We start from the raw sequence: 14,391 nt of genomic DNA, 5'->3' as shown, positions 1-14,391 counted from the left end.
CGGTTGCAATAGCTAATTAATATTCATTAGCTAAGCCTTCTCCGTAGTAGGATTCGTTCATTTCGGGGTAAAAGGAGTATGTGAAATAGACAAAAATAAAGTTGTGAATTTGTTTATGTCCTATAAATACAGAAATGAACGTTCTCTTAAAAATACAACAAATAATAATGTTAAAAATTCACTCTATGCCATACTCTCTAACCGTATCGCTCAAATAAACAAGCTAAAACATTCCTTGAACATTTTTGGTTGTCTTGGAGATAAGCAGGACTTTGCGCTTTAATAGAGCGCCGCCTATCGTTAGCATGATGCTTCTGCATGTTTTTAAACTCTTACTATTTGTGCGTTCATTAGTTCATCTTATACGAATGTATTCATTTTTATTTTTATTTTATTTAATATAACTACATGTTGATACTTAAATATCTGATTAGAAGGATGTTAGGAATAAGATTAGGCCTGCATTAAAATGTTTATTAAAAACTGTAAATATTTTTTTATAAACAATCGTCGTGAATTTGTAAATCGTACACTTTGTTATTATATTTTCACACGAGTAGACAGCCACATAGTCATCTCCTCTCTGAACATGGATTCAGACTCAGTCTGATTCAGTTGAATCAGAATCATTTTGTTAAAAGACTCTGAGCCGCAACGCTTTTTCAACGGGCATTGACCGGTTCACAGTCTGATTCACTGAGTCGACTCCCTCCAGCGCGTGACTCGCGGCTAACATGACTCGCTGCCATGTACGATTCACGGGGGAAAGATGGTTGCGAGCACCCGTGTGCAGAAGCTCCTTAGACGGTATAAACTCGCAATCGCGGCCGGTTTAACGATCCTGCTGATCCAGGGGCTGGTTGTATGGAGCCTGCGGAGTCTGGAGGAGGGAGAGGCTGAGGTAGGTGCTGTTTCATGCGGGTAAATCTGTCCTCCGTGCCTCAGTTACGCCGTTTGATCTGAAGGTTTATGATAGCATGCTAAGCTAGGCTAAAGCCGTCAGTCCAGTCTCATTAGCTGAACTGTAACTCCAGTAATAGCGACGTCTACTGTAAACTAACACGTTTGTTGCGCTGACAGAAAAAACAGTAGTATATGAAACATATTTGCAGTTGTTATGATCAAGTGTTGTGTGTGCGGTCATTTAGAGCGGCTTGTTTTGACCGGCGTCGGGTTTAAATGACTGGACTGGACTGACTTCACCCATAACAACTCTCTATGGCTGTGTAAAAACTTACTGAGCTGTCTACGCAGGCAGCATTTTTTGTCATCATAGTCGTAAAACCTAGAGGGCTACGTACATAGACCGCATTTTTAGGGCTTATATTCCAGTAAGCTGTCTTCATACACACGTGATTTTGGGGCTTCACTGTATGAGAATCTAGCGACCCTCCTACATATTGAACTGCAACCTTTTTGGCCATCGCAGTTTGTAGGACTAGTAGAAAGTGTCAGCATTTTTGAGCACCATAAGTCACTCACTAGACTTTGATTATGATGCCTAAAAATGCTGACTATGCTCTTAAAAATAAGGGTCACAAAAGAGATGTTTCGCAGCATTGATAGAAGAATAATTTTTGGTTTCCTAAAGAACCTTTCAGTACTGAATGGAATGGAAAGTAATGGAAATTAGTTCACTTTCAAATTAAAATGTTCCTGATAATTTACTCACCCCCATGTCATCCAAGATGTTCATGTCTTTGTTTCTTCAGTCGAAAAGAAATGAAGGTTTTTGATGAAAACATTCCAGGATTATTCTCCTTATAGTGGACTTCAATGGAGCCCAAACGGTTGAAGGTCAAAATTACAGTTTACGATCCCGGACGAGAAATAAGGGTCTTATCAAGAGAAACCATCGCTCAAAAAAAATAAAAATAAAATAAAATAAAAATAAGTTTTAACAATATGTTCTGGAATGTTTTCATCAAAAACCTTAATTTCTTTTTGACTGAAGAAAGACATGAACATCTTGGATGACATGGGGGTGAGTACATTATCAGGAAATTTTAATTTGAAAGTGAACTAATCCTTTAATGGAACCGTTGATGCCAATAAAATACGTTTATTTTTAAAGTCGCCATGAAACGGAACTTTTCGTCTTTTCTTCTCTATTGTGACGTATATATATACGAGTGAAACGGAACAAGAACAAATGTAGGACGGGGCTTGATTTTGTCCATGCGGGATTGTTTGGATGGTTGTGGTTTGCTATTGGTGGATCTCATGTGAGTGACAGGTTAACGCATCACCAGAGGAGAGATGTCGCTGCAAGAGGGCGGGAAGATATTTTGATTAAAGATTACAAGGGGACATGGATTTAAAAAATGATGTGAACAGATAAATCCCTATGAAATAAATACTGGTATATTTCCGTAGAATTATCAATTTTCAGCATGCCTAATACATCCGCTGATAGACGTCTGCTTTCAAACACTCCCATGTGTATCAAGCGCTCGGTGAAGAGCGTCAAAGATGTCTAATTACATCATGTTTTTGAAGCGTTGATCATTGTAGCCAATCAGAGACATATCTGTTGAGTGCTTGAACACAGCGGCCAATCAGAGGTTTTTACGAATCCGCTATTGCTACAGAAGTCGGTACTTTAGACAACCCTACAAATGAGATTGTATGAATTCATACGAATTAGCTGCCAAATTGTAAAATAGATATGAATTGGCATGAGATTGTGTTAACATCTATCTCCACTTTTGAATGTGACGCCCACATCTTAAAATCCAATCAACAACTGATAGGGGCTACATAGAACCAAAGTCTCGCCTTACATTTTTTTCTTTTCACTCAGAATGTGGATAAAAACATCTCTCGCTACTCTTTCATCACAATGTGCTTTATTTCTGTTGCCTCACACAGGGTTAGTAAACTGCTGTCAATTAAATGAATCATGTGAGCATTTTGCGGCTCTCGGATGACTGCAGCTAATAATGTGGTGGTGTTTTAACATCCGAGGCGGATCAAACCCCAGCAGGGTTGATTCAGGAATGATAATCATTGTGCTTTTGATCAAAACACTTAAACACAGGTTAGTCCAGGACGAATAATCCTGTAATAAGTGAACTGTAACTGTAACTAAACCCAAAAGAAGCCTAAATAACTAATTAATAAATGATTAACTGTCTGCTGTTCAAGGGCCCAAGAGTAATATGTGAAGGCATTTGTGAAAGGTTACGAGTTGTAACGAGTATCAGGAATGTGCTGTCGTGTCTGGATTCCTGCTCCACCTGCACTTCTGTCTTTCTGCATTGAAAAGATTCCCTTACATGATCAATGAATGTATCAAGAGTCTTGAGCAAAACTGAACATTGTCCAAGTTCTTCAGCAGTCTAATGTATACTCAGTACATGAGTATTTTTCAGAAAAAGCACTCTATTGTTCAAATGTTTGGGGTCTGTAAATGTTTCTCTTTGTGAGGTTTGGTTAGTGGTGGCTGAAATGCATCTTTACGCACAACTGCCAGCCTGCATGGAGAGCTTCTTGAGACTCCAGAGACACCAGCAGCTTCAAATACCTGTTTGCTGCTCAACACTGGCTTTTTTTTATAGCTGCCCTTTTAATAAAATTAATTTTTTTGACAGGAACTTTCATTAATAAGCCTTTATCTGACCGAGTTGTGCTGTGCTCTAAATCACTCACAAACCTTATGATAATTCGATCATTTCCATTCAGTTTCACACAATATTATGTGTTTTCATGCCTTTTGCACAACATCGCACCATTTGATGCTTTTCATCTTCAGAAAGATCTTTCTTCCTCCCCATATTGCATGAGAACTGTGACTTACTTAATAATGTGGAACAACCTCTAAGTAGAGTTTCCATAGATCTGGCAAATTATTTTGTCTGAGATTGATACCAGTTATCTAAAAAGACATGGATAAATAAACAAACAAACATTTTCTTTGAAAAACTAAAATCTGAATTTATTATACAGAAATCTTACTGATATGTCACTTGCATAATAATCTGGAATGCGGTGTATTCACAATTTTGAAAACAGTTGTGCTGCTTAACACCATGTCATAAACCAGATGAGATGTGAAAGATTATTTGTAAATACTTAATATTTGTTAAACATTAAGTGTCCTTTTCTTTTATAATTTGTTACCATTTTTAACTCATTCTCCCAAGACTGTCTAGTTATTCTCACAAGTCCGCATCCATATTGTAAATAAATGTGGTTGAGATGATGGTAGACCGTATGAATGGAGTGCAGCCCCCCTGAGAAGCTCCCAAAGTTTCTGTCGTGGGATGTTTCGCATGCTTTCCTGCAGCCTCTCTCCTAATTGGCCCTCATGGGAATGCGACCTACTGTACCATGTGTCTGTTTCACAATACTGCTTCCTGTAGTGGGCCTGGAGGTGCAGAACACACCTATTGCAGATATTACAGCCATACTGTTGCGGTACAAGTCCATATTCTCTGATTTGTTCAGGAACAAAGCATGTTTGATTGATAAAGAAGCCTTTCCTTTCGGTGGTTTTGAATGTAACCTCTTAAGGTCTACAGCCCAGCAAGTATGATGTGCTATTCAGCCCCAAGGTGTCCTCATGACAGTGGTTATATTCTTTTTTTAAGTAGGGCCCTATGAAATCCGTGTTATTTTTTTCCAAATTCCGTTTTGTCCGTTTTAATTTTTCTGGATTCCGTTTTTTGGACTCGATTTTAATGGTTAAAAAAGAATGTCTAATTAATTGAATTCTTAAAAACAACAAATTTATGTGTATTTTAATGTATTTTTTAATTTTTTTTTTTTTCAGAAATTCTAAAAAGAATATTGCATATTTAAATTTTTCTGGCAATCAAATGAACGAATAACATTAATTGAATTTCATTTAATATGAAATTAAACTTTTCATCAAACAAAGTGCTGCACAATACTGTTACAATTAAAACATGGAGCAAAAACTGAGATTGTTCCTTTAAAAAATAGTTTTAATAATTTATTATTATTATTAGTGTTAGTATTATTATTACATTGAAACATATCTAAATTTTACTGTACAATAGAAGTATGTTTCTGTCAAGTTAAATCAAACTTTTATTTTGACGGGTTGCCAAGTGCTTTGAGTCTCTGTGTTTATGGTATGACGATAGATTTTTTAAAAATAAAGTGTTAAAATGCTGATGAAGACTAACACACTATTTCGTGATTTAACGACCTGCTTTTTAATATCGTGATTTAACGACCTGCTTTTCATTCATTCATCAAAAATTTGACAAATTCCATGACATTCCGCGTTATATAGTAAATTCAATTTTTATTAATGGATTCCACGATTCCGTCTGCGTTTTCTGCATCGCAGAAATCATAAGGCCCTATTTACGCAGCAATCAGCCTTGCAGGATTTAAGCCTTAACTATATTTCAGTTTTGACGCAAACTTTTAGTGACACTGTACTTGGTACTACCGGTACTGCAAAAATGCTGATGATGTTAATTTTTTTTTTAAATAATAAAGTATTGACCAATACTAGTAGGTACTACATTTAATTGGAGACTTATTTTGGCAACAAAAAGTATGTTTTATATAGTATGAATGAATTTCAGACATACTACATTCGCCATGTTGTTACTGTCACCTGACCTATCAGTGCCATTTGCGTTGCTTCAATGCCGTTCATAAATCCTCTCCCATTACCTCATGGGATAGAAAAGTGTCAATCAGATGTTTTACTTCAGAATTGGTAGTAGGTCATTCAGGTACATATCGCCCACTTTTTTTTTCGAAATACTATGAATTCAGACACACTACTATGTTGGTGTATTGTTTTTCGTATACTATATAGTAGAGTTGTCAAAAGTACCGGTACCTAGTCGGTACTGAAATTTTAAAAATGTGACACTTTGAGCACTGTTGAGAGGATTCGTAAACACCTGATTGGCCATTGTGTTGATGCGCTCATCGGATATGTCTGTGATTGACTATAGTGATCAACGCTGTAAAAACGTTGTAAATAATCATCAGTGAAGCTCTTCACCGAGCGCTTACACAGATAGTCCGCTGATAGACGCCTGCTTTCAAACACTCCCGCTTTCAAAACACTTACAAATTCAAATGCTTTCAAACGCTGTCATGCGTTGATCATTGTAGCCAATCATAGACACATCTGTTGAGTGCGTGAACACAACGGCCAATCAGAGTTGTTTACGAATCCACTCAACAGCGCATCCTATGTTGGTAATGAAATCTGTCATGTGCATTGTACGCCTAGTGTAAATAAATAATAAAAAAAAAAGTAGAATTAGGTTTTGTAGGCACACTTGCCATGTTTCTCTAAATGGAGGTGCAAAATGACCAATTTTTAAAATCAATGTTGGAGAATGTTACTTTTTTTGTTACTCTCTAAAAATGAGTGTTACATTTCCATAAATCACCTAAATTGATAAATAAATTCAACTGTCGCTGAAAAATGAATGACTTCTTGACACTTCGTTTTTGCAAAGTGCTGTTTATATGAACTTATTGACCATCAACATGCTGAAATCCACTCTGAATGACTCTATATTCAGCCATTAAACAGCACCACCACTAAAAAGTAATGAGGAACCTTTACGCACTAGTCGACTAACTGATTGTTTGATGCCGAGTCAACCGTCCTAACTGATCCCTACAAAAGAAGCTGTCCTTATTTCAACCACAGCACATCCACAGGCTTCTCTGACCTCTGTCTCTCTCTGTAGCGAGTCTCAGTGTGATGAAAGAGGCCATTGATTTGGCAGCCTTTGGTCTCGAAGACTGGAAGAATGAATTACTGCAGGTCATGTGATGTTGCTGTGACCTGTGCTGCTTAAAGGAAGTTAACGATTCAGCTTCTGATTCAGATTTCTCTTAAACAACTCTGTAAGGGCTCCTTTAATGACTCTATTAGTACTTTCGAGAAATATTTCTCATCATTATCATTGCATTTATGACCCACAGCAGACTGTTGCCAAATGATGATGATCATTTCAGATCTCAGCAGAACAGGTACTACAATCAAAAATAAAGACTTTAATGAGTTTTCACAGAAATGCAATCCAACAAACGGCTTTTTCTGGGTATTAAATGTAAATGCTAAACAAATAAAAATGTGGTATTTCATTCATCGATACATTTTTAAATAATGTACTGCTGACAAAACTCATATGTATAATTAACTATATGTCATATGAACAACTAGTCAACAACTACACTGATTTAACTGTCTTACACTCACAACAATGGGTAGTATTTTTAGCGCCTGATTATATTCCTGCAAAATCACGTTATGATTTATATTGTTTAAAATGCGTTATAATGACCATTAATGTCTTTTAAATTACATGCTGGTTTATATACTAGTTTATAACTAAAGCTATAGGTTGTGGAATCAAGCATTTCTCGTTCTTACTGTTCTTTTAGTTATTTATTTCTCATGACACCGGCTCATAAGAAGACACCGGCTCTCATTTGTTTGAGAATCAGAGTACACTGATTGACAGGCAATCAGAATCCATCTTCCTTTAAAGAGCTCAAACATTTAAAGCGGCAGATGACAAATCTGCTGTGTGTACTCATAATAAACAGAGCATTGTTGTCCATTGGTGTGGGTGCTAATATAGTTATCATTCTTGGTTTAAACAGGCCTTTAGTCTTGTGTTCTGTCCACACTGGCATTCGATTGCACATTTGAGAATCGTTTAACAGACCAAAATGTAATCATTTGCCACTTGCTTCTAGGCTCTGAATAAGATCCATTTCTTTTTTCCAACTGCTATACTTCATGTGTAGGTTGCACCCAGTGGGTTGTTTTTAAGGTTACGAAGTAAACTTTGGTGAGGTGGTGTGTGGACAGCTGTCATCTGACTGTCGGCTATGAGAGGAAGTTGATTAATGTTGCCTTTTCTGTTGTAAGCCTTGTGCAAGGGTGTAAAATACGTAACACAGGCTCTCTATTTCAGCATGTTAGATTGTTGCTCAGCTTAAGCTATTAGCCCAATACTCTACAAAATAGGTAAAATGGTCAATCAAATCCATCCATCCATCCATCCATAGGATTAGTTCACTTTCAAATAAACTTTTCCTGATAATTTACTCACCCTCATGTCATCCAAGATGTTCATGTCTTTCTTTCTTCAGTCAAAAAGAAATTAAGGTTTTTGATGAAACCTTTCCAGGATTTTTCTCCTTTATAGTGGACTTCAATGATCTCCAGATGGTCAAAATTACAGTTTCAGTGCATCTTTAAATTATACCAGACGAGGAATAAGGGTCTTATCTAGTGAAACGATTGGTCATCTTCAGAAAAAAATTTAAATGTATATGCTTTATATAAACAAATGATTGCCTTCCAAGTGGTTCTGCCAAAAACGCACTTTCATATTCTTCAAAAAGCTTACGCTGTATGTCCTACGCCTTCCCTATTCTACTTATGGAACAAACGCAGCGCCAGTTCCATTTTTTTCCGTAAGTAGAATAGGGAAGACGTAGGACATACAGCATAAGCTTTTTGAAGAATACGGAAAGCGGAAGCACGTGCAAGGTGATCATTTGTGTTTATAAAGCATATACAGTAGGGCTGCACGATTAATCGCAGATGAATCGCCTTCGATTATGAACACGATATTGCGTAGCTTGTCCGCGAACTACGGCTCTGTATATTAAGTGCCGCTCCATTTGAAAGCAGGTGATGGACATTTACCGCTAATCACAGAACCGGCTTTACTGATGAGACACGCATGACAATCTCATGCGATTAATCATGCAGCCCTAATATACAGTTGTATTTTTAAAAGAAAATGGCTGATTGTTTCTCTAGATAAGACCCTTATTCCTCGTCTGGTATCGTTTAAAGCCCTTTGAAGCTGCAGTGAAACTGTAATTTTGACCTTCAACTGTCTGGAGGACATTGAAGTCCACTATAAGGAGAATAATCCTGGAATGTTTTCATCAAAAACCTTCATTTCTTTTCAACTGAAGAAAGAAAGTCATGGACATCTTGGATGACATGATGGTGAGTAAATTATCAGGAAATTTTTATTTGAAAGTGGACTAATCCTTGAAGGATTTATTTCACTGAGCTGACTGCAGTGTATTCTGGGATCACGCATACAATGCTGCTGTCCTTGTGAAACAGCTTTCAGCTTTGGTAACAAGTCTATGCTAACTCATTATGTTTTGAAACAAAGCTGTCGGTTCACTTTGAAACCACTGAGCTTGAAAGTCCAAACCATTCCTGATAATGAGGCCCACTGGTGCTGTATCGCCTGACACTGGTCTAGCGATGCTGGCCCACAGTCCATTGTTTTTTTTGTGTGGACAGCAGATGTGTGGCATAGACCCAGGCTTGCTGTGTAACGACCCTGTTGCAGGAAATGGTGGGAATTGGTTGTTATTTCTCTCTCTCCCATTACATACTTCCAGCACCACATTGGCATTCCATACGGTGTTGTGGTTCGATATATATATATATTTTTAAACAAGCCATTCTTAACACTGGACAAGATGGTTTTAGTTTGTTTGTTTACATACATTCTTCTTTTTGCAACATTGGAAGCTAGTGGTCGACCGATTTTATTTTTTTGATGACTGACATAAAGCTGATATATAACAGTTTTGTGAATATTTGCTAGATGTTATGTGTGTGCGCTGAAAAAAGAAAATTGTGTTTGTATCCTGTCTGTGTAAATGGGACAAAGAAAAAAAAAAGGTGAATTGGACCGATCAGACTGAGCACCACAACACTCTTGTAGCCAATCAGGAGTAGCAGGGCTACTAGTTTGCACGTGCGACCTAATTTCTCAATGGTGCGACTTAAAAAAATCTGAGGTCGCACCAGTGCAACCAGCCGTTCGAGGGGAAAAAAAGTCTCCCGGTGGTTCAACAACAGACACACATTAGGCCCATGGCATTGTCTAAACCAATCAGAGATAGTGTTTCCTCTTTCTTATATAAATCTCATTTGTTTAAAAGACCTCTGAAGAACAGGCGAATCTCAACATAACACAGACTGTTACGTAACAGTCGGGATCATTAATATGTACACCCCCAATATTTGCATATGCCAGCTCATGTTCAAGGCATTACACAAGGGCAGCCAGTATTAACGTCTGGATCTGTGCACAGCTGAATCATCAGACTAGGTAAGCAAGCAAGAACAATAGCGAAAAATGGCAGATGGAGCGATAATAACTGACATGATCCATGATTACATGATATTTTTAGTGATATTTGTAAACTGTCTTTCTAAATGTTTCGTTAGCATGTTGCTAATGTACTGTTAAATGTGGATAAAGATACCATCGTTTCTTACTGTATTCACGGAGACAAAACTGTTGTTATTTTCATTTTTAAACACTTGCAGTCTGTATAATTCATTAACACAACTTCATTCTTTATAAATCTCTCCAACAGTGTGTAATGTTAGCTTTAGCCACGGAACACTATCAAACTCATTCAGAATCAAATGTAAACATCTAAATAACTACTAGGGGTGTGACGAGATCTCGTGTCACGAGATCTCGCGAGACTAAACTGTGACGAGATTTCTCGTCGAGGCGAAAAGTAGTCTCGTGATGTTGCCATGACAGAGTGGTTAGGATGATTAGGAAAGAATATGCCACCGCTACGTTTACATTACGCCTCCACTGTCGTTTTGCTTTGTATTTAAATAAAAAACATTTAATTCAGTTGGATAACAGACACCGCCGCTCCATATTCACAGAGTTACGCGCGATCGCTGAAAGAGAAAGTAAACGCGCGCGCGCATTCAAACGCGATTTCAATACCCCGCATTTTGAAAGCGGCTCCCTGATGAATACCGATATCTCTCAATATGAAAGCTATTTTAGGCTGGGCAGTGTAGTTGTAACCATCTCTCAGCTCTGTATCAAAGAAAAATTTGGTCTTATTTGCACTTTGAATATTGAGAGGGTGCGATTTATGGTTGCACTTAATGTAAAGTGTTACCATGAAAACAAATAACAGTTTTCTCTTAATCTTATTAAACACAAACAATAAGGTTTCATTTGTTAACATTAGTTAATGCACTGTAAACTATGAACTAACAATGAATGACTATTTTTATTAACTAGATTAATAAATACTGTAGCAAATAATATATTGTTCATTGTTAGTTGATGTTGGTTAATACATTAATGTTAATAAATGAGACCTTATTGTAGGGTTGCACGGTGTACCGGTACTACGGTAGTATCGCGATACTAAAGCTTCAAAATACTGGCGATGCCATTGTATTTTTAAAACGGTAGTATCGTCAGTACTGTAAGGAATGTTGTATGTGCGGCAGGTACACTTCAATTGAACATGCGTGCCTGCAAAAACATTACAAGAGACTGCCGTTGACTGTCTGCTGTGCCCTGTGTAGTAAATGCTCTGTAGAATTAGCGCCTTATTGTTTCCTGATGCTTCAGTTAATTTTGCAATGAGATAAAGTTGCGCTTGCACGTTGTTGTTGTCATTTAATCTGGAGGAAGGGTCTGAAATTCACTTAATTAACATCATAAAATCTTTATATAAGACTGAATTCTCGCAGTTTTCCGTTGCTCATTTGGCCACTTCTGGAAAAGATTAAATAGTTTGTTTCTAGAAACACGACAAACACGATTCAGACAAATGCAATTCCATTCATCAATAAGTTATAGCGGGTTTGCTCTCGGTTCTTATCAATCATACCAATCGTGATTTTTTAATTATAAATGTATTATATGTTTTAATATAGGCTACATAGCCTACTGCTCTCCAGTCAGGGTTAGATATTTCAAGATAGGCTGGCAAAAATGCTCCTGATAGTTCGTGACACGAGCAAGAGCGCTGTTTTTGTTTCGTTTCTAAATGAATCTGTTTTTGAACAAATTGGGCGAGTCACTGACTCACTAATCCATTCATTAAGAAAGTCATTTGCTTCGTTCCTGAATGAATCAGCCGTTTTGAACAAATCGGTTGAATGATTCATTGACTTGATCATTAACACTTGCTGCCACCTACTGGCGACTTTAGTCTCCCATCTAAAAGTTGGTCTATTCTATCATTTTTTTCCGCCAACATTTTTATTTCTATATTCAAATTTTATATTTGAAACATTAATATCATAACATTATTTATGCAATTGTAATTGAAGTGTAAATGCATAAATGTTACATCGTAATGTCAGTTCATACAGCTTCTGTGCAGTGCTAAGATGAATTTTGTTTACAATGATTCATTTGATTGGTAATAAAAGCCTGTTATTCATTCTCATTAATGAAGTAGGCTATTCAGAGAAAAATCTGGTCTGTTTTCATGTTTTTTATGAAAGTTTGGTTCATTTTGTATACTGCATGGTATCGCGATACTACTTGGTATCGTGATACTTCAGCTGGTATAGTATCGTAAGACATTTTTATGGTATCGTGACAACCCTACGTTATTGTAAAGTGTTACAATTTTTATTGATACTGTTTTTATTTCTATGATCAGTTTGTGGAAAGGAGTTCAGTTAGGAGGTCAAAGGTTGTAGAAGCTTATAAATCATGTACAGTAAGGTCTGAAGAGACTGAAATCATACAGAAGAGAAGTCCAACAGTTAAGTTAGTAGCAAAACCTTTTATAGTACTTGAATATTGTTGTCTTTTACTGCATATGATAATTCTTACTCAGAAAGTAGAACTGAATGACATTCATTACAAGATGATTAGTTAAAACATTTCAAATACACCTGCAGAATATTTTTTTCTAGTCATGTATTTCACCATTGAGGATTTCTTAAAAATAGTGTGTAAAAATCTCGTCTCGTCTCGTGAGATACCTGTCTCGTCACACCCCTAATAACTACCATACTTTTAGACATGCTGCATGATGAACACTTTGTAAAGATCCATTTTGAGGGTTATATTAGCTGTGTGAACTTTGTTTATGTTGGTTAAGGCAAGTGTGAGCTCCGGGAGAGGGGAGCATGAGAATTAAAGGGGCCGCAGCCTGAATCGGTGCATATTTAATGATGCCCCAAAATAGGCTTTTTTTTTAAAAAAAAAAAAGAATAAAAAAAGATCTATGGGGTATTTTGAGCTGAAACTTCAGACACATTCAGGGGACACCTTAGACTTATATTACATCTTTTAAAAATACATTCTATGGCACCTTTAACGTTACACAGCCATGCTTTAGGCCCGGCTACCATGTGCTCCGCTCGTGTGCACGCAATAACAAACTTAATTAAACTTTTACTCCTTTTTTTTTTTTTTTTTTTTTTTAACTATTACACATGTCCTCAACATTCAAACTCGTTTCGAACTGCATTATAATCACTGGCATTATAATTCAACAGTGCTTTGATCTGCCTGCATTGACACTAGGGCTGTTTCGAATGCCATTTTTTGAGCTTCGAAGCTTAGGTGGCAATCAATATCGAATATTCGAAGCTTCGGTGGGTGGGGCTAAATATATAATAATAGTGTCGGTTTGCATTTGTATCATCTTTCACGACTTCACGTTTCACTCTTCGGCATCGTAAATATGTTGCGGCAGACCCAGTGGAGTGCAGTGTTGCATTTGGTGCAATATGATCAGGTGGCACACATTCTTTAAATATTAATAAACATTTAATAATCTTTTAAATAGAACAGTTTCCGGTATGCATTACACGGGCAGGTTTATGCTCCGAAAACGGACAGTGCACAAGTGATACAAAACACAAAGTCTGTTGAGAGCAAGAACTTTAATAAGGTATTAATAACGAACATTTCTTTAAAACAAATGAATCCCAAAACAGAAATTAAATTAGTAACACACAGTGATTTCAATGAACTGTAATAAATAAAAAACATGGTAGCAAGCTTATAAACAGTTGAATAAGAATAAATGAATTGTTTTTAAAATGACACAAAATGTAATATCTATTACAATTAGTTTTATTCTATATAAGGGATTTATTTTGTCTTATGAGTGAGAATGAGTCCGCGACGGAAGTCACGTGTTGGAAAAAAAAAAAAAAAAAAAAGAATATTCGAATCTCAAAACTGAAAATCGAATGCCACCCCACCGAACGAATATTCGAATATTCGATTATTCTAGTACAGCCCTAATTGACACTATTCTTTTAGAGCTGCTGTGCAGCCAAAATAATGTACCAGTTATCAATGCTGATCAAAGCTGCTTTGACACAATCTGCATTGTAAAAAGTGCTATATAAATAAAGGTGACTTGCCTTGACTTGACTTTAGTGATCTAATACCTGAGAATAAACAGGGAGAAATAATCACGAGATGAGACATTTCCTCAGATGGCATTTACTTGTAGGAGCAGCTCTCGCGATCTCACATGAGAACGTTCGCCTGTATGGAGAAACTCTCGCGATACCGTCTAAGAAAGCAAGACATGAGCAATGGATCTCAGATTAATGAATCTACTACAAACATT

The 14,391-nt window shown here is 36.8% G+C and overlaps 1 protein-coding gene across 4 annotated transcripts in view; it reads left to right on the top strand.

Annotated features, from left to right (window-relative positions):
- The first annotated feature begins 759 nt into the window (after window positions 1–759).
- Window positions 760–14,391, top strand: part of xylt2 (xylosyltransferase II) — a 34,037-nt gene continuing 20,405 nt past the window's right edge. For all 4 annotated transcript variants that reach the window (XM_067382726.1, XM_067382725.1, XM_067382724.1 and 1 more), the window contains exon 1: window positions 760–901. In XM_067382726.1, the coding sequence (XP_067238827.1) occupies window positions 770–901 (132 nt within the window). In that variant the 5' untranslated portion in view covers window positions 760–769. The remainder of the gene's footprint in view (window positions 902–14,391) is intronic.

Source organism: Chanodichthys erythropterus, chromosome 3, assembly GCF_024489055.1.
Source record: "Chanodichthys erythropterus isolate Z2021 chromosome 3, ASM2448905v1, whole genome shotgun sequence".
Classification (NCBI taxonomy): domain Eukaryota; kingdom Metazoa; phylum Chordata; class Actinopteri; order Cypriniformes; family Xenocyprididae; genus Chanodichthys; species Chanodichthys erythropterus.
This window is presented reverse-complemented; position numbering and strand designations above follow the sequence as displayed.